A 26,549-nucleotide genomic window follows, 5' to 3' on the forward strand; every position below is an offset into this window, starting at 1 on the left:
GATTTTTTACATCATAAAAATATCATTGTTCTTGGCAGTGCATGGTTCTGTGAAAATAGGACTCGCGCTGCCGAGAACAATGGCAGCCTAGCACACTGAGTGATCTGTGCGTATCATTTGCTTTGGTCAGCCTGTGTAAACAAGCATTCAAACGACCACCAATCATTAAAAGTTTACTGATCGACAGTTGTATCGTGCCGACAGTTGATCTGTCTTAATGGACCCTAAGTGTGCAGCAGAAGTGTGTTTTCATTGATGTGCAGAGCTGTGTGTGTTGATGTAGCAGACCTGTGTGTGTTTAGCAGAGCTGTTTTTGTATGTAGCAAAGCTGTGTTTATGTTGATGTAGCAGAACTGTGTGTATAGCAGAACTGTGTGTGTGTGTGTATGTAGCAGAACTGTGTATACAGCAGAGCTGTGTGTATTTAGCAAAGCTGTGCGTGTGTTGATGCAGCAGAACTGTGTGTATACAGCAGAGCTGTGAGAATGTAGCAAAGCTGTGTGTGTGTGTTGATGTAGCAGAGCTGTGCATACAGCAGAACTCTGTGTGTGTATACAGCAAAGCTGTGTGTGCATGTAGCAGAACTGTGTGTATACAGTAGAGCTGTGTAAAATACGCTGAACAAGCCCTAAAAGCTGACACATGGACTAAAAATGAATCCAGCGCACTGAAGAAAAATAGTCTGTTTTTCTCCTAACCCCCTCAAAAAATTGATCTTAATAAGACCTATAACATGAAAGCTGTGCTCTGAGTGGTTGCTTTGCACAACACAGACATATTTCCTTTTGGACAGTTTCACAAAATCCCCCATGTTATTTTCCCACCACATGTCTAAAATATTAACAGTATTTGTTGCCCATAGCAACCAATCACAGCACAGCTTTCATTTTTCCAGAGCACTGCATAACATAAAAGCTGTGCTGTGATTGGTTGCACAGAACATAACATAAAAACTGTGCTGTGATTGGTTGCTATGGACAACAAAGACATTTTTCAATATTTTCCACTGTAAAAGGCACCATAAAGCAGTAATTTAGCATTCCTAAATTAACATTGTTGTCCCTGTGGTCACTAAAGCCAATAAATTTCTCTCTAAATTTGGCCGTTCATAACAAAGATTGAAATAGGGAACAGGGCGGTTAGAATACAGTTATTATCTACATGTTCGTGTCCGTTGCCGGGGTCATATGATGTGTATTACATGACGACGACATCTTCTGTATGTCAGTGTTCGGAGCTGATAAGGCCAACTGTCCTGATCTGCTGAGCTGATGACGCTCAAGCATTCATGACACAGTGCAAACATGGCAAATATTACGCCATAAAACCAGTTATACTTCACGGCTGCCATGTGAATAATGAGCGATGTTCTCCATCCAGGCTGCGGAGATGTCCTGCTGATCACAAGCACCAGAGCAGACAGTGAAGAATACCTGGTGGCGGATTCTTGTGCAGACCCATTTGTTGCACGCTCCGCATGCTGTCAACTTAGTGGTGGCAATCAGCCTCTTGTATCTCCAAGTATCGCGGAGACATGGCGTGTGTATTTGTAATGATAGTGGGTTTGGAGGCTTCTGACAGGAAGACGGGAATTGTGCAAGTATCTTCTTGCTGAGCCAGACACTGATAGCATGTAAGAGCCTGCACTTGTGGGTCCGCAGGGCCTCCTGATAACATCACAGGCTGATAACGCAACGTCTCGTAAGACAAACTGATGAAAAGGTGGGGAGATTAAGAAACAAAAAAAGACTTTATGAATGTAACAGTCATTAACAGGGATGCCTAGCCCTTTCTTACCCATGTATATGTGCTTTCCATATATATATTACCCATGTATATGTGTATGAAGTGAATCGAAGCCTTCGAAATGTGGTGCTGGAGAAGGATGTTATCAATACCATGGATGGCAAGAAGAACAAACAAATCAATTTTGGAACAAATCAAGCCAGAAATATCACTCGAAGCAAGGATGACCAAGCTATGACTTGCCTACTTTGGACACATTATACGAAGATAACGAGCAACAATGGAGAAGGACATCATGGTCGGAAGAATAGAAGTTACAAGGCAAAGAGGAAGACCAGAAACCCGATGGCTTGATACCATCAAGATAACGGCAGAGAAGACCCTGGTGGAGCTATCTAGACTTGCACAAGATCGATCTTCCTACAAAGAGCGTTCATCCATCAAGTCGCCATGGCTGGAGATCAAACCAAAGACCATTAAATAATAATAATAATAATGATATGTGCTTTAGAGGGGTTGTCTTGCTATGGACAACCCCTTTAATAGGCTTATCATACTGATTAGATCGCTGTGCGTCTAGCTCCAGAGACCCCCATCAAACAGCCGTTTTTGCCAGGGAGAGATTCACTGCAGGTTGTACTTTTTTTAGCCGCTATAAGGCAAATATAGTATTATATGGCGGCCATCAGTGACTGGCAACAGTATAGGTCCCAAATAGGGGACAACCCTCTACGATGTCCATATATCCCCTTCCCACATCTTACATACTTGCCAACCATCCTGGATTTCCCATGACTCCTGGGCCGATAGGGGCCACGGTTTATAGATGACCTGGAGATGTAACCCGGGAGAGGTTAGGTTGGTGGATGGAACTTGAACGTCCACAGAAATGTTGGCATCTATGACCTTAACATATGAATACGTCAAGATGATCGTGCACGATCATTGGTGGGAAGATGACCTTTGGGGTATTTTTAAACAATTTTTTTTTACATTTTGGAAGAGATAATCCACATGATAATGATAGAGATAATTCCATAATCCACATGAGCAACCCCTTTAAATACTCTTAATTAGCTTCCTATTAATTTCAATGGGAACATATACCTCTAGTGCACACGGTGATGTTTTTTTTTTCCCGTATGTTTTTTCTTCATATGTAAAAAGAATCAACCTGTTAATTCCTGAACGTTTCTGCTTGAAAAACTGCACCAACTTTTACTACTGAATTTTATCAGGTAAAAAAAAAATGACATACACAAAATCTATGTAAAAAATACATCACAGTTTTTAGATAGCAATTTTTCAGCCATAAAAATCCACATCAAGGAACTCAGTGTGAACATATTTCTATACATACAGTACAGACCAAAAGTTTGGACACACCTTCTCATTTAAAGATTTTTCTGTATTTTCATGACTTTGAAAATTGTACATTCACACTGAAGGCATCAAAACTATGAATTAACACATGTGGAATTATATACTTAGCAAAAATGTGTGAAACAGCTGAAAATATGTCTTATATTTTAGGTTCTTCAAAGTAGCCACCTTTTGCTTTGATGACTGCTTTGCACACTCTTGGCATTCTCTTGATGAGCTTCAAGAGGTAGTCACCGGAAATGGTTTTCACTTCACAGGTGTGCCCTGTCAGGTTTAATAAGTGGGATTTCTTGCCTTATAAATGGGGTTGGGAGTGGACCATCAGTTGTGTTGTGCAGAAGTCTAGTGGATACACAGCTGATAGTCCTACTGAATAGACTGTTAGAATTTGTATTATAGCAAGAAAAAAGCAGCTAAGTAAAGAAAAACGAGTGGCCATCATTACTTTAAGAAATTAAGGTCAGTCAGTCCGAAAAATTGGGCAAACTTTGAAAGTGTCCCCAAGTGCAGTTGCAAAAACCATCAAGCGCTACAAAGAAACTGGCTCACATGAGGACCGCCCCAGGAAAGGAAGACCAAGAGTCACCTCTGCTTCTGAGGATAAGTTTATCCGAGTTACCAGCCTCAGAAATTGCAGGTTAACAGCAGCTCAGATTAGAGACCAGGTCAATGCCACACAGAGTTCTAGCAGCAGACACATCTCTACAACAACTGTTAAGAGGAGACTTTGTGCAGTAGGCCTTCATGGTAAAATAGCTGCTAGGAAACCACTGCAAAAGACAGGCAACAAGCAGAAGAGATTTGTTTGGGCTAAAGAACACATGGAATGGACATTAGACCAGTGGAAATCTGTGCTTTGGTCTGATGAGTCCAAATTTGAGATCTTTGGTTCCAACCACCGTGTCTTTGTGCAACGCAGAAAAGGTGAACGGATGGACTCTACATGCCTGGTTCCCACCATGAAGCATGGAGGAGGAGGTGTGATGGTGTGGGGGTGCTTTGCTGGTGACACTGTTGTGGATTTATTCAAAATTGAAGACATACTGAACCAGCATGGCTACCACAGCATCTTGCAGCGGCATGCTATTCCATCCGGTTTGCGTTTAGTTGGACCATCATTTATTTTTCAACAGGACAATGACCCCAAACACACCTCCAGGCTGTGTAAGGGCTATTTGACCAAGAAGGAGAGTGATGGGGTGATACGCCAGATGACCTGGCCTCCACAGTCACCAGACCTGAACCCAATCGAGATGGTTTGGGGTGAGCTGGACCGCAGAGTGAAGGCAAAAGGGCCAACAAGTGCTAAGCATCTCTGGGAACTCCTTCAAGATTGTTGGAAGACCATTTCCGGTGACTACCTCTTGAAGCTCATCAAGAGAATGCCAAGAGTGTGCAAAGCAGTCATCAAAGCAAAAGGTGGCTACTTTGAAGAACCTAGAATATAAGACATATTTTCAGTTGTTTCACACTTTTTTGTTAAGTATATAATTCCACATGTGTTAATTCATAGTTTTGATGCCTTCAGTGTGAATGTACAATTTTCAAAGTCATGAGAATACAGAAAAATCTTTAAATGAGAAGGTGTGTCCAAACTCTTGGTCTGTACTGTAGATGAAACCCCACTGTAACTGCCTACAATTAATTATTCCTCCCATAGTTGCCAACATTTCTCAACACTTTCCAAAACCCATCCCCAGCTCCTAACCAGGGACACCGTTAACCCTCCCGGGCCCACCCCAAATGCCCACTTTTGGAAAGGGTTTTTTAATGCCACCATCGCCCCATTTCGGCCCAGTAGTCTGTGAATTCCCAGGACAGTTGGGAACTACTGTATGTCCTGCCAGTGATGCAATCAACATTGATCGAGACACCATATGGGGAAGGCCCTACTGTTGTCACTATGAAGACAACATAAAGGTCTCTTCTAAACAAAAAAACAGCCTGTAGCTAGTCCTATCCAAAGACATACTGGTAAGGAATTTAGATTGTGAGCACCATTGGAGATAGTGATGATGTCTGCAAAGTGCTGCGGAGTATGATGGCGCTATATAAGCAATACATAATAAATAAATAACTGGTGCCTGCTATTTCTATTCACATGCGCATATTATACTGCAAGTGAAAAAAAGGAAGTTTCCCTTCGTGAGGTTATAAAAATTGTTTCAAATTTTAATAAAAAAATCAGAAAACATGTTATTAAAAAAACACATATAGACTAACATAACCCTCCACATATTTGATATCCCCATAATTATCAGTGAAAAAAAAAAAGAAGCAAACTGGTGGATTTTTTTTGCTTGCTTGTTCCTCCAAAATGAACTGAATGCACATTAAAGTGCACTGGCTTCAAACTATTTGAAATGCTCCAAAATTTAGCAAATTGTGGCGTTTTTACACCAGTCCTGGCCAGCTCTGCCAACTTTTTTGAAAAAAATGGACGAAGCATAGCTGGGACGGGGCGCGGCCAAGTGTGGCCGACAAAGTCAGCATGATTCATGCCATAAAAGTGTTGTAAATTACGACAAAAATTTACTCCAGCCCCTGACTGGAGTACATGTCTTGTGATGGTGCACATCTCTTACTGAATTTGAATTACCTCTTACTCCAGAGCACCCTTCAAAATGCCGGTTTTGAGGAATCGAAGCCCTAAATGGTAACATATAGTTATCACAAAATGGCATGTTTAAAGTAAAACTTGTCTTGCACAAAACCCCCATATTGCTACGTTAACGAAAAAAATAAAAAAGTTATTAGTTCCAGAATAATGAACTGAAAAATACCTAAATTTTTGTGTGGTCCAAAAACGGTTAATAGAGAATATGGACAGGGATTGTGTTGCTAGCGTAATTTTAGCAATTTTATACCACTTGAAGTGGAACTTTCACTGGATTTTTTAATTTAAAGTTTCACCAACTGTCACTGCTCCACTGATTCTGGGACAGTTTTTCTTTTACTTCTGAGCCCCTCTGTTTTAAAGTTATGCCCCTCCTTGGTAATAATGGTGCAAATTTTCCCTTCAACTAACTGGGCATGTACTACAGAGCTTCTCTATGGCTGTGGCCTTGTTTTAATTGGCCAGTATCAGAGGTGAAAAAAGAAACGCCCACAGAGAAGTTATGTGGTATACGCCCAGTTGGTAGAAGAAAAAATTTGCATCTTTATTAAAGAGGTTCATAACTTTAGAATGGAGGGCCACAGAAAAAAAAGAAAAACTGTTTCAGAATCAGTTGAACAGCAGTAATTGGAGGATGTACAGCGTTTAAATGGAAAAATTCCAGTGAGAGGTTTTCTTTAAATCTTTAAAGGGCATTTCCATTGAAGTAATATGTAGAGATGGATGAAATTAATTTCTTTGTATCACTGTAAGATTTGGGTCATTTGGGGAAAAAGTTGTCCCGAAATTAATTTTTATAGCTATAAATTTGGCACTAGAAAGACGCTGCTTTCTCTTTGGTGCAGGAGAATCTTCTTTCTAAGGTTCCTGGAGCTAAATTATTGGAATGGGTTTTCCCATGCAAATTATATATATATTATTCTTTTTTCGAATTTTTTGCAAGTAGAAGTTTTACTTGTTGTGACCTCCATTAAAGCCTGATATAGTGATCATCACAAGATCTCATCCTGCCATCACTCTGCTAAGCTCTGCTGTTTCATTACCCTCCAGTTTTTGTTATCTCAGAGCCATAAAGTGGGTGCTACTGTATGTAGACGCCCTGCACAGCTGGAATCAGACTGGCAGACATACAGCTCCCAAGTCTCTGATGTCAGTAAACAGTAAATAAGTGAGCAGAGATAATCCATGGAGATAAAGGTCCAGATGAAGGATACAAATCCTGATCACCCTGATTATTGCAATCAAATATTTCAAAATACTTTAAGGGGTTCTATAGGATGATGATAACACGTCCCCGAGCTGGCCAAATTTTGTTTTTACACTTTCGTTTTTTCCTCCCATTTTTCCAACAGCCATAACTTTTTTTTTATATTAAAATAACCGTATGTGGGCTTGTTTTTTTATGGGATGAGTCGCAGTTTTGAATGACACCATATAATGTACTGAAAAATTCCAAATATTGTGAAATGGAGAAAGAAAATGCTCATTGCTTATATGAAAAGTTCTGCATCTCCAATTATACTTTTTATATTAATTGCTCTCAGTTTTCTAGATACCTGCTTGCTGTCACTGAATAGCTTTTATTTACAACCCTACTAATCTGATCATTCATTGAGCTCAGTTTGTTTCTTTAAAGGTAACTGAGCTTATGGACAAACAGTTTTCAGAAAATGGGCAACCCCTTTAAATGTATGGGATTTCTTTCTTGTATATTAAATGCAGCAAATATATGTCAAAGACTCCACTACTGACACATCCTATTGCCCTCGGGAACTTTTGATAAATTTGCTACGTGAATCAATTCCTTTCCCGGGTCTTACCGAGTTCACCATGCTCAATTGTCATCTTTAGTCGCAAATGTTACCGTATGTATCATTCGGATGATATCAAGACTGGTGTTCAGCTTCTGCGTGCAGACAAGAAGATTCCCGTTCACAGATAGTAAGCAGAGATCTTGGAAATGAAAAGGATGGATAGAAATTCTCCAATCTGTTTTAAAAAGATTATTCCCATCTTTTAAAATGATGACATAGTTATCATTGGGAATCCGACCTCCACTGATCCTGAGAATGGGACGATGACCCTCCCTATCGGTGGGAATCCGACCACCACTGATCCTGAGAATGGGAGGATGACTCTCCCTATTGATGGGAATCTGACCTCCACCGATCCTGAGAATGAGACAATGACCCTTCCTATTGATTGGAATCCGACCTCCACCGATCCTGAGAATGAGACGATGACCCTTCCTATTGATTAGAATCCGACCTCCACCGAACATGAGAATGGGACGATGACCCTCCCTATTGTTGGGAATCCGACCTCCACCGATCCTGAGAATGGGACGATGACCCTCCCTATTGATAGGAATCCGACCTCCACCGATCTTGAGAATGGGACAATGACCCTCCCTATCAGTGAGAATCCAACCTCCGTCAATCCTGAAAATGGAACGATGATCCTCCCTATCGGTGGGAATCTGACCTCCACCGATCTTCAGAATAGGACGATGACCTTCCCTATCGGTGAGAATCCGACCTCCACTGATCCTGAGAATGGGACGATGACCCTCCCTATTGATGGGAATCCGACCTCCACCAATCCTGAGAATGGGTCGATGACCCTCCCTATTGATGGGAATCCGACCTCCACCGATCTTGAGAATGGGACGATGACCCTCCCTATCGGTGGGAATCCGACCTCCACCGATCCTGAGAATGGGACGATTACCCTCCCAACCACCAAATTAAGTCGAAGGGCCCTTTATGATTTCAGATGATATCTAGCTTGTGTTTGTGTGGTGCCCTGCTGTGCATTGCTGCCACAGAACCCAGAAGGGTGCATGGATGGACTTCTCCACAAGAGGCCCTCACACATTCACACACCTCCACCCTACCACCTCAGACCAGCAGAGGGAGCCCTGATAGGGATATATATAGGGAGGGTGGAGCCAGGCAGCTGAGTGAGTGTTCAGAGACAGAGAGGAACACAGCTCAGAGGTGAGCTGAGAGCGTTCTGACACTCAGAGAGCAGTGAAGAGGCAGCATGCTGGCTGCCGTGCTTAGGCGAGCCAAGGCCTAAAGCACAAGTGAAAGTCTAGTGAGGCCCTGAGTGTGGCCGAAGGCGAGAGGAGAAGGAAGAAGTAACAAGGGGACAGAGGAGCTTACCAGGCTCACCCCGAGATATATACCGGACACCCGGTCCACGCATACGGGGTCCCTTTATACCCAGTAGGGACCACTGGAACCCCTGGAGGACTACAGGTCCCAGGTTTGCCAAACGCTGACTACAGTACCAGGGCTAGGAGTCACGGAGGCCCCAGCGTCCAGGGAGAGTGAATTCCAAAGAGAAGGCCCTACCACCAGTTCAGCAGGTGCAGAGAGAGACAGTAACCAAGCTAGGCCTAGTTTCAGGCAGGCCAGAAGCTTAACGAGAAAAGCCACGGATCAGGACGCCCTATACCCGTTCACTGGGAGAGTCCAAAAGTGCACCCTTCGCCTGGAGTACCCTGGACCGTGCCTGCAGCATCACCAGTAAAGGTACTGAAGCTTACCCCCGTGTGAGTGTCCGTCTTTCCTCCGGGACCGTCCTGCCGTCTCTCCCCAGCATCCTCCATTACACCCCACGCTGCCCTGGAGCTAGCTCTACCTGTGGAGAGCCACACCATCCCTGCTGCCGTAACACCAGCTCCAGAGGACTGCTCCGCAGCGGCAGCACCCTTTTGCCGCATTCCACAGGTGGCGTCACGAACTTTCCAAATCCCCTATAAATTCCCTTTTTTACTGACCGCCCTGGGTCACGGACCGGGCCAGCCACCGTGATATCCCCCACTGGCATACGCAGAGGCCCGGCTGCCGAGTACTCCCACGGCCCAGGGGGCACGTCATTTGTGATAAGGAATTAGATTGTGGACACATTTATTCTGTGGAATGTCATATGTATGATATGATATTTCATCAATCTATAGGTTGAAGGACAAGGAGTCCTGCTCCGTTAGAGCAGCCGTATCGATGATGTCATAGGGCGAGCGGTGCGGCTCTGTGGATAGGAGGAGACAGTGGTGTCATAAATACATTTATTATGGGTCCCATTGTACTCCGTGCTAGCGGCAGCCATCCCTGGAGCTCGTGTTATCTCCTTATTACACCTGCTCCAGTTAAGAGATCAGGCTGAATTTTTTCCCGTAGAATCCAGGGTTTTGGGACTGTTAATTATTCTCGGAGGGTTAGTGGGGCCCTAATCTTTCACTGGCAAGCAGCATCTCTAACTGTCTGAATCCTCCTCCTGTAGTTGCTGATAATACACCATCTGCATGAATGAACGCAATTATCAGGCCCTGTGACACGACTGCACAACCCGATAATAAATGTGTAGTAATGACACGCCGCTGCTGATTATCTCCCTGATATAGATCCCTTTACTTCAATTGTTTGCCTATCTAAAAATGGCTCACGATAAACGTGGGGTTCTGTGCTAAAATACCAGCTCTTTATAGCGCCCCCTTCAGCCCAGCCGAGCTCATTTAACCAGCAAATGCACAGATGAAAAATTATTCATCTCAAATTGTTAAACACTCATAGAATTCATTATTACATTTACACTTTTTTTTGGTCTAATTTTTGGTGTTTTTTTCCACCTGTTTGCAAAATATTCTTCTTTAATTCACTACTTTTTTTTTAAAGTCTATTTTATCTTTATTGCTTTTTTTTACATTCATCATTGTGGCTGATTCATCGAGTTATGATTTTATCAATTTTTGTGCAAATATATTCCAGACCCACAAAAGGAAAGTAAGAGGAAATCCAGCACATCCATCCGGGGTAAAAGGATTTTTCTTTATTAAAGTTCTATTAAAAAAAAATACAACCAGATCTTTGGAAAATAATTAACATTCTGGCTCTGACACGTTTCTGGCGAAACTGCCCTTAGTCATAGTATAAAGAACAAATCAAAATGGTATTTAAATCATTAGGGACCAATCACATAAAAATAGGGAAATGACCAATAGTGAACCACCATTGATGTAAAAAAAATTATCAAAATATTTACATAAACAAAAAAAGAAAACATCAACAAATATAACAATGATAATTAAAAAATAAATGTATGAAATTCATTCCATGTGGATACTTGGTATTTAAAGTTAAAATCCAATATGCCTCATGTGTGATCACGACTCCTCCCCACCCTGCCCCATCCCCCGAGTGACTTTATGTACATCTGCACTTATTGTGCACATTTTGCATCATTTTAATAGAACATGAAACTTTTTGGGCTAAAAAGTCTTAAAACAAGATTAAAGAAGAATTCATGAACCACAAGCACCATTTTAAAGAATTTAGTGCAAAAAAAGTGAAAAACGGCCCCACTATCAGCATTTGATCAGTGTTCGGTCAGTATATTTTCTCAGGAGTGGAAGCCAAAACTAGGAGTGGGTGATAAATGCAGAATTGGTGACTTGTTTCTATTACACCTTTTCTCTGATTGTTCCTCACCTGGTTTTGGCTCCCACTCCTGAGAAAAAATACTGACCGAATACTGACCAAATACTGATAGTGGGGCCGTGGCCTAAGTTTTAAACCTGTTGCCCACTGGAATAAAGTGTAAATGCTTCTTAATTTGGGCTGTTCTTACACCAGAAACTTAAATTGTTGGCTTTTCATAGTTATGGTTTATTATGCTCATTTATTGCAGAATTATTTATAATTTTGTATCCATTGAGGAGACAGTCAGATTTATATTTATTTTTATCTTGAATGCATTCCTGCTTTTCTCCATTCCTGATACATGGCCCCTTCTTCCCTGTGTGTAAATCTAGTGGGTGTGGCCATCAGCTGGTCTTTGTGGGTGTCTTCTTGGGGACCACACCCACTTGACTAACAAGACATATACAGTGAAGCGGAGACCTATCACAGGAACTGAGAGGAGCAGGAACAATAAAAAAATATCACTGGATTCAGGAGAACAGCGGCAATTACACCAGGAAAAAAATTACATATTTATGGCAAGTGACAGATTCTCTTTTAAAAAAAAGTTAATACGCTTACAGTGGGAAAGAAGTATTTGATACATTGCCGATTTTACAAGTTTTCCCACCTACAAAGAATGGAGAGGTCTGTAATTTTTATCGTAGGTCACTTCACCTGTGAGAGACCGAATCAAATAATAAAAAACAGAAAATCACATTGTATTATTTTTACATAATTAAATTGCATTTTATGGCATGAAATAAGTATTTTATCACCTACCAACCAGCAAGAATTCTGGCTCTCACAGACCTGTTAGTTGTTCTTTAAGAAGGCCGCCTACTCTGCACTCATTACCTGTATTAATTGCACCTGTTTGAATTTGTTACCTGTATAAAAAACACCTGTCCACACACTCAATCAATCACACTCCAACCTCTCCACCATGGTCAAGACCAAAGAGCTGTCTAAGGACACCAGGGACAAAATTGTAGACCTGCACAAGGCCAGGATGGGCTACAGGACAATAGGCAAGCAGCTTGGTAAGAAGGCAACAACTGTTGGCACAATTGTTAGAAAACGAAAGAAACAAAAGATGACTATCAATCTTCCTCTGTCTGGGGCTCCATGCAAGATCTCACCTCGTGGGGTAAGAATGATTCTGAGAATGGTCAGGAATCAGCCCAGAACTACATGGGAGGACCTGGTCAATGACCTGAAGAGAGCTGGAACTGACGCGCCCCCTGGGACATATTCCTTTTTGAGGGGAATACCCGGCACCGGATCAGATGGGGGGTTGTAGTCTCCGAGCGGCTGTGACCCGGTCCCGTGCCCAGGGCGTCAAGCTCAGTGTTATGTGGCAGTCCTTACTGATGTTATTAAAGTTCGTTGTGTCGACTACGCCACCCGTTGTGATGCGGTCACTGTGGCCGCCGCTGCTGCAGGGTCCGCTGAGGCTGATGGTGGGTGCGCAGCTTGGTGGGATAACCCCCAACGGGAGGGGTATAGCCTCAGAGGGGACAGGCGCAGAGGATGGGGGTTGTGGTGGTGCGGTGCAGCCGGTAATGATGACAGACTCGGGTTGTGCAGTTAAGGGTCTTTACTTACTGCAGATGTTCCTGGTCACTCTAGCTCCAAGTGACCTCCCGAGCCGTGCTGCGTCCACCAGGTCCTGGATCCAGCCAACCCCCAAACAAGTCCGGAGCGTGGCCCTGAGCTCTCCCTCTGTCCTTTCTTCAGCCGTCCCCACCAGTGATTCACCTAAATCCAGCTCCCTCGGGCCTTCTGTTGGGCAACCTTTGGCCTCAGGTTCCCTGACCCTCCATGTGGTGTGCCTTCAGGGTGAATGTAGTGGGTGACCGTGACAGACACTGCCCACGGTCTCCGGTCTTTGGCTGGGGAATGTCTTTGCCCCCACCAGCTTGGGTTCCGGTACCCTTGTGCTGACTCCTCACCCGGTGTTCTTATTTGGGTTCTTGGGTCCCTTCTTTGTCCCCCTCTGGGTCTTTCTGCACTCCACTCTCTCTCCAGGGCTGTTGTTTCTTTCTCTCAGCTGCAGGCTTGTCCTCTGCATCTGACTTCCTCTCTGCGTCTGACCCTGATTCTAGTTGGTGCCCTCCTTATATATCCCTCTATGTGTGAGCTCAGGTGACCAGCACCCAATGAGCTCCTATCACTACCCAGACTGCTCCCCCTATCTGCCCCTACACTACATGGGATGTTCCTCCCCCCTCCCACTCCAGCCAGGAACAGGCTCGGTCGCACCTGCACATTTCTAAGTGGGAGTGCCGTCGGCCTGCTCCTCTGGAATGGGATGTATGTAGTGCATGCAGTCTATCTGAGCCCAGTTCCACACTCCTTCCTTACCCGGGAGTGGAATATCACACCTCTGGGTTGAGGTGCAATACCCCTGTAGCAGCCGAATCCTCAGGGTGCTACATTCCCCCCTGGTAAATCACAGCACGTCCTCGGGCTGCAAGACATAAAACACCAAAACATACAAATTTTTATAAACATGTAAAACACATAAAACATATATATATAAAACTTTCTCGTCGTCTTTTTCTTTCTTCCTCCTCTGGTCACCGTGCAACTCGTGACCAGGTAAAGTGCGACAGTCTTTTGAAAAACAGTTTCTCATATAAAACCGGTAGGGGGCGCTTTAGGAAGCGCAACTATGTACAGGGGAATTTTGGCCGTTCTCAGTCCCCGGCCAGGTAAAGGGAAAGGGATGGCTGCTCACAGTCCTCAGCCTGGTATGGAAGGGGTCACACAGGTAAACAGTTCACTGGTCCCAACGGGGACTACTTTAGCAGCAGCAACAGTTCCTTTATACCCCGATTGGGTAACTATTTACATCACTTCTCGGCCGCACTCAACGGCGTCTTCCTCCTGCTCTTTGAACTTCAGACCCGTCCGGGTCCTCTTGCTCCTCCTCCCAGACGCGGCACCCTTGGTTTTACGGGCGCGGGCGCGGTGGTGGTGGCGCCCGGGTTGCCCAGGCCTTGCGGCCAGGCCTGGGGCACCTGGAAGGTGAAGGGCACCGTTAGGACGGCGGCGGCCTGGGCTACCTGGCCTTGCGGCCAGGCCGGAGGCTCCGCGGAGGTAGGGGGCGCTGTTGGTGGTGCGGCGCCCGGGGGTACTAGGCCTTGCGACCAGGCTGGTGGTAATTCCTGCTTTGTCACGCTCCGGGTCGGGGCGCGTGATGTCACAGGGGTCGCGGCGGCGGCTTCCGGTTGGGGCCTAGTCCATGGCGGTGATCTGGCGGCTACGGGCACAGCAGGGGGACTTTCGGGCTCTGCGACGGGGAGCTGGGGCAGGTAAGCGGTGTCACGGCTTGGGGTATAGGCGTCCCCTTTACCTGCCTCCATGCGCTCGGCTCCCTCCTCGGCGCCGTCTCCGGCCTTGGGTCCTCCCGCGCCATCCTCAGAGGCGGTCTGCTTCCTCTTCCAGGGTAGCGTGCTCCGTTGACTGGTCTCTGCTTGCTGGGCCATCTCCCGGCTCCACTCCGCCAGTATCTCACGCTGTACCCGGGCCATCCTTCCCGCGAGGCCCTCCAGGGCACTCCGCGCGCACTCCCGGTCTCGGGGGAGTTGCGCTAGGATCTCCGCTAAGCCTAGCGGGGTTGTTGACTCCAGCAGGCTCCTGACCATCGGGTCGGTGCTGCTCTGCTCTGTTTCCGGCAGGCTCCTGGCCATCGGGCCGGTGCTGCTCTGCTCTCCTCCTTCTTCCTCCAGCAGGCTCCTGGCCAGCGGGCCGGTGCTGCTCTGCTGCCGCTCCATTCCCGGGTCTACTCTTTCTCTCCTCGACTCCGGGTGCTCTCGCTCTAGACACCTTGTCTCCGGGTGCGCTCGTTCTAGACTCCTCCAAGCGACACCCATCTTTGCTCTTTTCTTTCGTCTCCTCCCACTTCGAGGGCGGTCCCGGGGCAACTCGGTGACTGTCAGCTCCAGGGGTAGTTCTTTCACGCTGACAGACACCTCCAGCATCACAGTCTCTGTTGGTGGGGGCGGTTTCCACTTTTGGCGCCATTTTCTGTCCCGGCCCACGATGGGAGGTGGCCTCTTGCCCTCCTTTGGCACGCCCATAATGGCGTCCGCTGCTCTTCCAAGGCGGGAAATCTGCGGTTTTGGCGGGAATCGTCGCCCAGTGGCGGGAAACTCTGCAGATGGCGGGAACAAGCTGGAAATGGCGGACAATCGGCGGGAAACGACTGGTGATGGAGTCCGATGGCGTGGACCCTCCGGAACCGGCAGGAGTCTTCTTTCTGAGGTAAACTTGCACTTTTCTTCAGGCACGCAGTACCCGGGTGTTGCGGGCACGTAATCCTGCCGACTACGCCAAAGTTGACGCGCCCCCTGGGACATATTCCTTTTTGAGGGGAATACCCGGCACCGGATCAGATGGGGGGTTGTAGTCTCCGAGCGGCTGTGACCCGGTCCCGTGCCCAGGGCGTCAAGCTCAGTGTTATGTGGCAGTCCTTACTGATGTTATTAAAGTTCGTTGTGTCGACTACGCCACCCGTTGTGATGCGGTCACTGTGGCCGCCGCTGCTGCAGGGTCCGCTGAGGCTGATGGTGGGTGCGCAGCTTGGTGGGATAACCCCCAACGGGAGGGGTATAGCCTCAGAGGGGACAGGCGCAGAGGATGGGGGTTGTGGTGGTGCGGTGCAGCCGGTAATGATGACAGACTCGGGTTGTGCAGTTAAGGGTCTTTACTTACTGCAGATGTTCCTGGTCACTCTAGCTCCAAGTGACCTCCCGAGCCGTGCTGCGTCCACCAGGTCCTGGATCCAGCCAACCCCCAAACAAGTCCGGAGCGTGGCCCTGAGCTCTCCCTCTGTCCTTTCTTCAGCCGTCCCCACCAGTGATTCACCTAAATCCAGCTCCCTCGGGCCTTCTGTTGGGCAACCTTTGGCCTCAGGTTCCCTGACCCTCCATGTGGTGTGCCTTCAGGGTGAATGTAGTGGGTGACCGTGACAGACACTGCCCACGGTCTCCGGTCTTTGGCTGGGGAATGTCTTTGCCCCCACCAGCTTGGGTTCCGGTACCCTTGTGCTGACTCCTCACCCGGTGTTCTTATTTGGGTTCTTGGGTCCCTTCTTTGTCCCCCTCTGGGTCTTTCTGCACTCCACTCTCTCTCCAGGGCTGTTGTTTCTTTCTCTCAGCTGCAGGCTTGTCCTCTGCATCTGACTTCCTCTCTGCGTCTGACCCTGATTCTAGTTGGTGCCCTCCTTATATATCCCTCTATGTGTGAGCTCAGGTGACCAGCACCCAATGAGCTCCTATCACTACCCAGACTGCTCCCCCTATCTGCCCCTACACTACATGGGATGTTCCTCCCCCCTCCCACTCCAGCCAGGAACAGGCTCGGTCGCACCTGCACATTTCTAAGTGGGAGTGCCGTCGGCCTGCTCCTCTGGAATGGGATGTATGTAGTGCATGCAGTCTATCTGAGCTCAGTTCCACACTCCTTCCTTACCCGGGAGTGGAATATCACACCTCTGGGTTGAGGTGCAATACCCCTGTAGCAGCCGAATCCTCAGGGTGCTACAGAACCACAGTCTCAAACATTACTGTTTGTAACACACTACGTCATCATGGATTAAAATCCTGCAAGGCACGCAAGTTCCCCCTGCTCACGTCAGCACATGTCCAGGCCTGTATGAAGTTTGCCAATGACAATCTGGATGATCCAGATGAGGCATGGGAGAAAGTCATGTGGTCAGATGAGACCAAAATAGAACTTTTTGGTATCAACTCCACTCGCCGTGTTTGGAGAAAGATAAAGGATGAGTACAACCCCAAGAACACCATCCCAACCGTGAAGCATGGTGAGGAAAACATTATACTTTGGGTGTGCTTCTCTGCAAAGGGGACAGGATAACTGCACCGCATTGAAGAGAGGATGGATGGGGTCATGTATCGTGAGATTTTGGCCATCAATCTCCTTCCCTCAGTAAAAGCATTGAAGATGGGTCGTGGATGAGTTTTCTAGCATGATAATAACCTGAAACACACAGCCAGGGCAACTAAGGAGTGACTCCGTAAGAAGCATTTCAAGGTCCTGGATTGGTCTAGCCAGTTTCCAGACCTGAACCCAATAGAAAATCTTTGGAGAAAGCTGAAACTCAATGTTGCCCAGTGACAGCCCCAAAACCTGAAAGATCTGGAGAAGATCTGTATGGAGGAGTGGACCAAAATCCCTGCTGCAGTGTCTGCAAACTCGGTCAAGAACTACAGGAAACGTCTGAATTCTGTAATTGCAAACAAATGTTTCTGTACCAAATATTAAGTTCTGTTTTTCTATTGTATCAAATACTTATTTCATGCAATAAAAGGCAAATGAATTATGTAAAAATCATACAATCTGATTTTATGGATTTTTTAAAGATTCAGTCTCTCACAGGTGAAGTGACCTACGATAAAAATTACAGACCTCTCCATTCTTTGTAGGTGGGAAAACTTGCAAAATCGGCAGTGTATCAAATACTTATTTTCTCCACTGTATATTTAATAAGAGCCGCATCTTATATGCTGTGATGTTATCAGGGGTGTAATAAACGTGGTGGAAGCGGGCTCTCCAACTTTACCACCCTTTTTAGCTGGATGTGTGTCTCAAATGCTCATTTAGTTGAAATGTATTGTGGAACAGAGGGCCACCGTAAAATCAGAGGCTGGCAGCTGACGTCAGCGTGCCTGTTGCGGGCGGTGCATGTAGTTTTGTGCTCTGGCTATGGAGGAGGAAGAGGACACGACTCGTGAAAGCGGCGACATGTAAAAGAATTTAAAAAAACATAATTACTATAGCAGGCCAATTGAGGGACATTAGTTTATGGCCTTATTGTCGTCACTACAGACTGATAAGCCCTGGTGCAAAATTTGGACCTAGCCTCCCCACATGTATGGGTCCTTGTAGGGTTCTAAATCCTATAAGGACATACAAGTTGCAACTCCTCCCCCATTATGTAGTAATGTCCCCTATCCTGGTGTAATATATATATATATATATATATATATATATATATATATATATATCCCCCATCCTTGTATATATGTCCTCCATCCTGGTCTATGTGTTCCTTATCCTGGCCCCATCCTGTTATATATGACCTCCATCCTGGTATATATATCCCCCATCTTGGTACATGTCCCCCATCCTGGTATATCTTCCCCATGCTGGGCCCTTCCTGGTATATATGTTCCCCATCCTGGTATATATGACCGCCATCCTGGTATATATCCCCCATCCTGGGCCCTTCCTGGTATATGTCCCCCATCCTGGTATACTACATATGTCCTCCATCTTGGTCTATATGTTCCTTATCCTGGCCCCATCCTGTTATATAAGACCTCCATCCTGGTGTATATATCCCCCATCTTGATACATGTCCCCCATCCTGGGCCCTTCCTGGTATATATGTTCCCCATCCTGGTATATATATGTCCTCCATCCTGGTAAATATCTCCCTTATCCTGGGTCCCATCCTGGTATATATGTACCAAATCCTGGCCCCCATCCTGGTATATATATCCCCCATCCTGGTATATGTCCCCTCAATCTGCCGCTGTTCTTTAATGCATAGAAAAAAATAAACCATTATACTCACCTTTCCCCCGCTCCCCCGCCGTGATGCATCCTGACTTCAGCGTGCAAGCGACGGGAGCGAATGACATCACTGCCATACACCCCAGTCACATGCACGTCGGTGTCAGCGGCTCGCCTCTGATTGGCCGGCCGCATGTACTGCAGAAAACAGACTCGACGAGTCTCTGCGCCACAATACACTTCAGCTGAATGTGCGTCCGAGAATGAGATATTATTGGTATACAGGGTTTTTTCAGTCACAGGACGGTGATTATACTCAGACACTAAGCGGTGATAATATATGCTCATTGTGTGCTGTATTTATCTTTATTATGTGATTTATTATTGGTATAGCAGACTTATATAGTAACAATATGGCGATATTTATTAGTCGGTAACTGTATGACAACCATTTAGAAGTATGACTTGGAAAATGATCTTATTGCTGTGTTTTTTGTAAGATTTATATATATTTTTTTAATTGGGAGGCGGTCGGGGAAGGTGAACACATTTGTCTTTTTAGGATCTAGACCACCTGTACAATTTCTACATTCATTGGTTTTTAAAAAAAAGCTGAAATTCGTCCTTAGGGGCGTACACAAAATTGTAATATGGCTCCGTGCAGTCGTGTCATGATGCACATTGACGATTTAGGGCTTTGCTGTTCCTTTAGATGCCTCTCGTTTTCTATGACAAGATGGGTAATAAATAATAATAAATGCAAATTGTAATTTTGGTGATCAGGAAACATGAATGTAGAAATATCCGATGGGATGAGGAGGAGAACAGTTCATGGCTTTATTCCCCGTCATTTTTGCCTCCGCACCATTCGCTTTGGCTCGTACATTATATGGCAAAGCAGTTTTGTATTGTAAAGCGTTTGCTGCCACCTGCTGGTAGATACAGGTTTAAACAATAAAGAATGAAAATACCAGACATGTAAAAGAATTACAAAAACAACAACTTTTATTTTATAATTATATTAATTATTGTATAAAAAAGGCAGTAGTGAACTAAAACCTCAATTACAAAGTTTGCTTTTTCCTTTTCAGAGTTTTATCCTAGTGGTGAGTAAATTCACTGTTCCTTTATTACAGCTATGGAGGATGGATTTCAGAGGTTACAAAAAGCCCAGTATAATAAGTAGTAGTATGTGTTGTTTAAGGGGTCCTTGAATAGATTTAGAATAGGGGCCTCAAATGTGTATTTCTGAGGCACTAGTGTGAATGGTGCCCTATACTGAATGTCTGTGGAAAAGTTATTTCTCTTGAAACTTCCATACAGTATGTTGAAATTTTGACATAGGAAGGCAGAGGTAGCAATGGTACCCCAGTCCTTCTTTCAGGCACCCCAGTCCTTCTTTCAGGCACCCCAGTCCTTCTTTCAGGCACATGGTAGGTGGAGACCCTTTTTCATATTTCACATTGGGACCCTAGAGCATCATCTTGTGCCTCTGGATCTTTATCTCCCCCATCATTAGATGTAAACCAAAGTATTAATGTTAAAGGGATTGTCTACGAGTATAAAACATGAAATTACCTGCAAGAAATTTGCTGCTGCAACCAAACACCGGCTTCTATGGACACATGCCATGCCGGGTAGTACGAGTGGAGGCAAGTGATTGGCTGCAGCAGTCACATGGATGAACATGATGTCATCACTCTGAAAAAGTAAACAAAGAACAGCAACAGCCAGAGAAGCAGCAGTGCCGGATCTGACATGTGAGCAATGGCTGGTTTATCATTATATTACATATGATTTAATGATCCATAAAACAGTGGTCTACAACTCCCACCCTGTAATGGGCATACCATGCTGGGAGTTGTAGTTTTGCAATAGCTGGAGAGGCACAGGATGAAGATTGTCTTCCTAGGGAATGATTTATGGGCTGCTGTCTATACAGCGTCCCCTACACCCTCAGCTCTGATCGTGTCTTTCCCATAATCCGTCTCAATCTTCTTCAGCTTTAGATGAATTCCGTTCATAGATCGGAGAACTATCTGAGGAATTTTCTGAGGTTCATTTTTGGGGTCCGGCAGAAGCTGAAATTTCTGTAATATAAGAGCCACGGCCACTTTCATCTCATTCATAGCAAAGTTCTGCCCAATGCAATTTCTGTAACAGAAGATGTACAGCGTTATCTGATCAGTCACTCAAAGGGTTACATTACCGTACACTGTATTTAAAGGGAACCTGTCATGTCCCCAAACGCTATTAACCTACAGATACAGGGTTAATTTACAGATTAATAGCGTTACAATGCTGTCTGGCCGCCTTACTGAAAGTGTGGCTACTGGGAAAAAATAAACTTTATTCCTCCTGGAGGCCGCCAGCTTTCAGTCATAGAGAAGTGCACAAAGTGGCTTCAGTCAACACTCACAGCACTGTAAGCAGTGGCTGCTAGCATGTCTGGGCACCTTTAAATGAAAGCTTGTTCAGTACAGAGTGAGCTATCAAAGTGCCGGGGCGTGCTTACAGCCATCATGCCCTGACTGTAGCCATCCTGAGCACACCTCTATGACTGAAAGCTGGCAGCTACCAGGAGAGGTTCTTCCAAAAGAACAGCATTGTAACGTTATTAACCTGTAGATTAATCCCTTACCTGCAGGTTAATAGCATTCGGGGACATGACAGGTTCCCTTTAAAGGAAAAAATCCAGCAAAAGCTGAAAAGCGAGTTCATCCAGTTTGTTCTAGAAGTGTCCTTTCAAGGATACAGATCCCACACGTATCACCATTTCCGTTTGTGGCTTCTTCAGGAGTTGCATAGACCTCAAACCTCTGAGGAAGCTTCAAACAGGGATGTATCTCTTGTTTCCCACATCCCATGCTGCCACATTCACTTTGGTGAAATTCTTTCATTATTTTGCAAAACTTTTCCTGGTTCGTTCTGTATGAATTATGGGTTTGCACTTGATCCCACTTGGGTTGCATCATTTACTTTACTATATTGGGGCTGTGGAGCTTTGATGTATTTTATATATTGTGCTCTGATTATGCACATTCATGGATTTCTTTGATTAGTTTCTTTGTAATAACTTAGGATGTGGGGGGGGGGGGATAGATCCACCATATTAATGTTGTACCTTGTGTGGTGTTGGATTTTAGATGTAGTTTCTTCATTTTTTGATAAATATTTAATAATAAATAAAATTAAACATTGATATACTGATATCTGGGAGAGCGACAGGTTGTATATCCTCTTTTTTTGCATTTAACTAATCAGGTTAAAAGTGTCATTTTTTGCAGAATGCTGAGGAGTTGCCATAGAAAAAAAAGGTTTTTTTTACTATAATTTTAGTACTTCATGCTTAAGATTCTGGAACAGTAAATCCCTGTTGTCTTACCTGGATCCAGCCGCAAAAGGAAGAAAGGCATGGGGGTGTCTGTCTGCCGAATTCTCCACGGAAAACCGCAGGGGATCGAACACCTAAAGGTGGAAAAAACAAAGCAAAAAGATTACTTCACAGATGGACTGAGTAATGTACGGGGTTAAAGGGGTTGTCCAGAAATATTTTACCTAAAGCTTAGAATTGTATAAAAGCTAAATCCAGACCCCCCCCATCGCTCTTCTGCGGTCGTTGCCCAAATTCCTGCTGGATTCTGTATTCTCTCCTCCAACAACATGGACATTCGTGGTCTGCATCAGGGACCACATTGGTAACATGTCCATGTCAACTTGTCATCTCTGAAGACCTGAATATAGAAATTGCTGGACCCGGGAAAGTGTTGTAGTGACGGGGGACAATTAAGGTGAGTGATATTTAGAGTTAAAGGGTGGTGGTGTCACATCTACACATATCTGCAGGGTTTCTCTGATAAAGCCCCCCCTTCAGACTATTTTGGAAATCTGGAAGATTGAATGTCTGGAGAAGAAAAGGTTATTGCTACCATGAGTCCTGTGTCATCCAATTGTAAAGCGTCCTGTGACCATTCATGTGGGGGGGCTTCTCATGCATGGAGGGGGTTTCCTAAAAACAGGGCCATGAATAAAGAATGGGATCTAAACATCCTCCAAATGAACCAGGAGCAATATGGTGATGAACAATGAATTTTCCAGCATCATGGAAACCATGTAATAAGGCAAAAGTGATAACCAAGTGGTTCAGTGAACAAAACAGTGACATATTGGGTTCATGGCGGGGAAACTCCCCAGATCTCAATCCCTTATAGAACCCATGGTCAATCCTCAAAAAGTGGGAGGACAAACAAAAATACAAAAATTGTGATAAACTCCAAGCACTGATTAGGTAAGAATAGGCGGTCAGCAGTCAGGATCTGGCCCAAAAGAGCTGATATCCAGCTGCCGGGGCCAAGGGTAGAAGTCTGGAGAAATAAGGGACAGCACTGGAAATATTGAGTCTTTTTTTTTACTTTTTATTGACAAATATATCAAGTTTATAGAACTTCTAAAATTCTTAGAATTGTACTTCAATAACCAAAGAAACATCCCATTAAAAAGATCTAAAAAAAAAAGCAGAAAGAAAAATAAAATTTGTATCAGTTGCAAAACTTTTGGTCATAACTGTATAGAACAAGTGATCAAATCCCCTATGTAGACTAAATAAAAGCAGTGAAAGGTAAAAAAATATATATACAGGGTGGACCATTTATTTGGATACACCTAAATTAAATGGGAATGGTTGGTGATATCAACTTCCTGTTTGTGGCACATTAGTATATGGGGGGGGGAAAACTTTTCCAGATGGGTGGTGACTAGTGTTGAGCGATACCTTCCGATATCAGGAAATATCGTATCGGATTGGATCGGGCCGATACCCAAAAAGTATCGGATATCGCCGATTCCGATACCGGAAACCAATGCAAGTCAATGGGACACAAATATCGGAATGAAAATAAACCCTTTCTTTCCTTGTAGGTTAATTCTACATGAAGTAAAACAACTAAGAATAATGTAGAATGACATGAAAAGCCGGCAATTCATCAGCGGCATTCACCGGTACCCGACAATTTACAACAGAAAGAATAGAGCTTCACACATAGATTAGGTAGATAGAAACATGTCAGTCACATATATATGAAGTACAGGGACAGTGTTGCTTACTGTACTTGTCATTTAGTGTAAAGGATTTATTAAAAAAAATATTAGTGTTTTCGTGCACCGTCTCTTTAAAAAAGCCGGCCGGCAATTCAGCAGCGGTACCCGACAATTTATAACAGACAGAATAGAGCTTCACACATAGATTAGATAGATAGAAACATGTCAGTCACATATATATGAAGTACTGTGACAGTGTTGCTTACTGTACTTGTCATTTAGTGTAAAGGATTTATTTAAAAAAATAATAGTGTTTTCATGCACCGTCTCTTTAAGAAAGCCGGCCGGCAATTCAGCATCTGTACCCGACAATTTAGAATAGAAAGAATAGAGAATCACACATAGATTAGATAGATAAAAACATGTCAGTCACATATATATGAAGTACAGTGACAGTGTTGATTACTGTACTTGTCATTTAGTGTTAAAATAAAGGATTTATTTAAAAAAAAATTGGCGTGGGGTTCCCCTTAATTTTAGGCTCTAGCGGAGGTTAAGCAGACAGCTGGGGCAAATGTTTGAAGCCTGGGAAGGGGGTAATACCCACGGAGCTTCCCAGGCTACTAATATCAGCCCCCAGCTGAATACCTAGCCTTTACTAGCTATTAAAATGGGGGAACCCCCCAAAAAAAATAACGTGGGGTCCCCCCTAATTTAATAGCTAGCACAGGCTAGGCAGACAGCTGGGGGCTGATATTAATAGCCCAGGAAGGGTGCCATGAATATTGGCCCCCTCCCAGGCTAGAAACACCAGCCGTCAGCCGCCCCAGAAATGGCGCATCCATAGGATGCGCCAATTCTGGCACTTAGCCTCGCTCTTCCACGCTGCCCTGGTGCGGTGGCAGGGGGTAATAGGGTTGGGGTTGATGTCAGCTTATAATGCCAGCTGACATCAAGCCCAGGTTAGTAATGGAGAGGCGTCTATAAGACACCCCCATTACTAACCCCATAGTCAAAGTTAAAAGAAAACACAAACACCCAGAATAAAGTCCTTTAATTGAAATAAAGACACAATTCTTTATTGTTCTAAATTAAACCATACTTACCATCACGCCCATTCCAGCTGAAGCCAACGATCTCCTGCAATAAAAGTAAAATAATAAAGCAACCTCATCCTTACCTTTCCATGGTTCCCACGACAGCTTCAGCTCTGCTACATCGAGATGACAGGCTGGACCGCAGCAGAACGCTGCCATCCAGCCTGTCATCCCGCAGACACTGAGAAGCGCAGGCATGCTTGCGCTCCTCAGTGTCTCTCTGTGACGTCATCCAGATGAGCCGAGTTCATGTCCAATGAACTCAGCTCACCTCATGCACGCCACTGACAGCGTGGGAAAATTCTCCTGCACTCAGCGCTTCAGCGTGAGAATTCTCCCACGCTGTCAGTGACATACATGAGGTGAGGTCATGTCCAATGAACTCAGCTCACCTCATGCACGTCACTGACAGCGTGGGAAAATTCTCACGCTGAAGTGCTGAGTGCAGGAGAATTTTCCCACGCTGTCAGTGACGTACATGAGGTGAGCTGAGTTCATTGGACATGACCTCGGCTCATCTGGATGCCGTCACAGCCAGACACTGAGGAGTGGAAGTATGCCTGCGCTTCTCAGTGTCTGCGGGATGACAGGATGGATGGCAGCGTTCTGCTGCGGTCCAGCCTGTCATCTCGATGTAGCAGAGCTGAAGCTGTCCTGGGAACCATGGAAAGGTAAGGATGAGGTTGCTTTATTATTTTACTTTTATTGCAGGAGATCGTTGGCTTCAGCTGGAATGGGCGTGACTGTAAGTATGGTTTAATTTAGAACAATAAAGAATTGTGTCTTTATTTCAATTAAAGGACTTTTTTCTGGGTGTTTGTGTTTTTTTTAAATACTTTACTAGAAATTCATGGTGGTCATGTCTAATATTGGCGTGACCCCATGAATTTCGGGCTTAGGGCCAGCTGATAATGCCAAGCTGGCCTTAACCCCTTTATTACCCAGTGAGCCACCGCACCAGGGCCCTGGATGAGTTGGGTACAGCGCCAGAAGATGGCGCTTCTATGAACGCGCCATTTTCCGGGGCGGCTGCGGACTGCAATTTGCAGCGGGTGGGGCCCAGAAAGCTTGGGCCTCCCTGCGCTGCGGATTCCAGCCCCCAGCTGCCTTGTTGTACCTGGCTGGACACAAAAATAGGGCGAAGCCCCACGTATTTTTTTTTTTAATTATTTCATGAAATTCATGGAATAATTAAGAAAAAAAGGGCTTCCCTATATTGTTGTGTCCGGCTAGGTACAAATAGGCAGCTGGTGGTTGGGGGCAGCCCGTTCCTGCCTGCTGTACCTGACTGGACACAAATATAGGGCGAAGCCCCACATAATTTTTTTTTAATTATTTCATGAATTTCCTGAAATAATTAAAAAAAAATTGACGTGGGGCTTTGCACTATATTTGGGTCCAGCCAGGTACAGCAGGCAGGAACGGGCTGCCCCCAACCACCAGCTGCCTATTTGTACCTGGTTGGACACAACAATATAGGGAAGCCCTTTTTTTCTTAATTATTCCATGAATTTCATGAAATAATTAAAAAAAAAAAAACGTGGAGCTTCTCCCTATTTTTGTGTCCAGCCAGGTACAACTAGGCAGCTGGGGGATGGAATCTGCAGCGCAGGGAGGCCCAAGCTTTCTGGGCCCCACCCGCTGCAAATTGCAGTC

General features: G+C 45.0%; 1 protein-coding gene across 2 annotated transcripts in view; it reads right to left on the bottom strand.

Annotated features, from left to right (window-relative positions):
• Positions 1-19,910: 19,910 nt before the first annotated feature.
• Positions 19,911-26,549, bottom strand: part of LOC141156942 (cytochrome P450 4A6-like) — a 74,071-nt gene continuing 67,432 nt past the window's right edge. For both annotated transcript variants that reach the window (XM_073643528.1, XM_073643529.1), the window contains exons 11-12: positions 22,145-22,227; positions 19,911-20,913 (exon numbers count right to left, since the gene is read on the bottom strand). In XM_073643528.1, the coding sequence (XP_073499629.1) occupies positions 20,694-20,913; positions 22,145-22,227 (303 nt within the window). In that variant the 3' untranslated portion in view covers positions 19,911-20,693. The remainder of the gene's footprint in view (positions 20,914-22,144; positions 22,228-26,549) is intronic.

This window comes from Phyllobates terribilis, unplaced genomic scaffold (assembly GCF_046119375.1).
Source record: "Phyllobates terribilis strain yellow unplaced genomic scaffold, ASM4611937v1 Scaffold_8__6_contigs__length_399053987, whole genome shotgun sequence".
NCBI lineage: Eukaryota > Metazoa > Chordata > Amphibia > Anura > Dendrobatidae > Phyllobates > Phyllobates terribilis.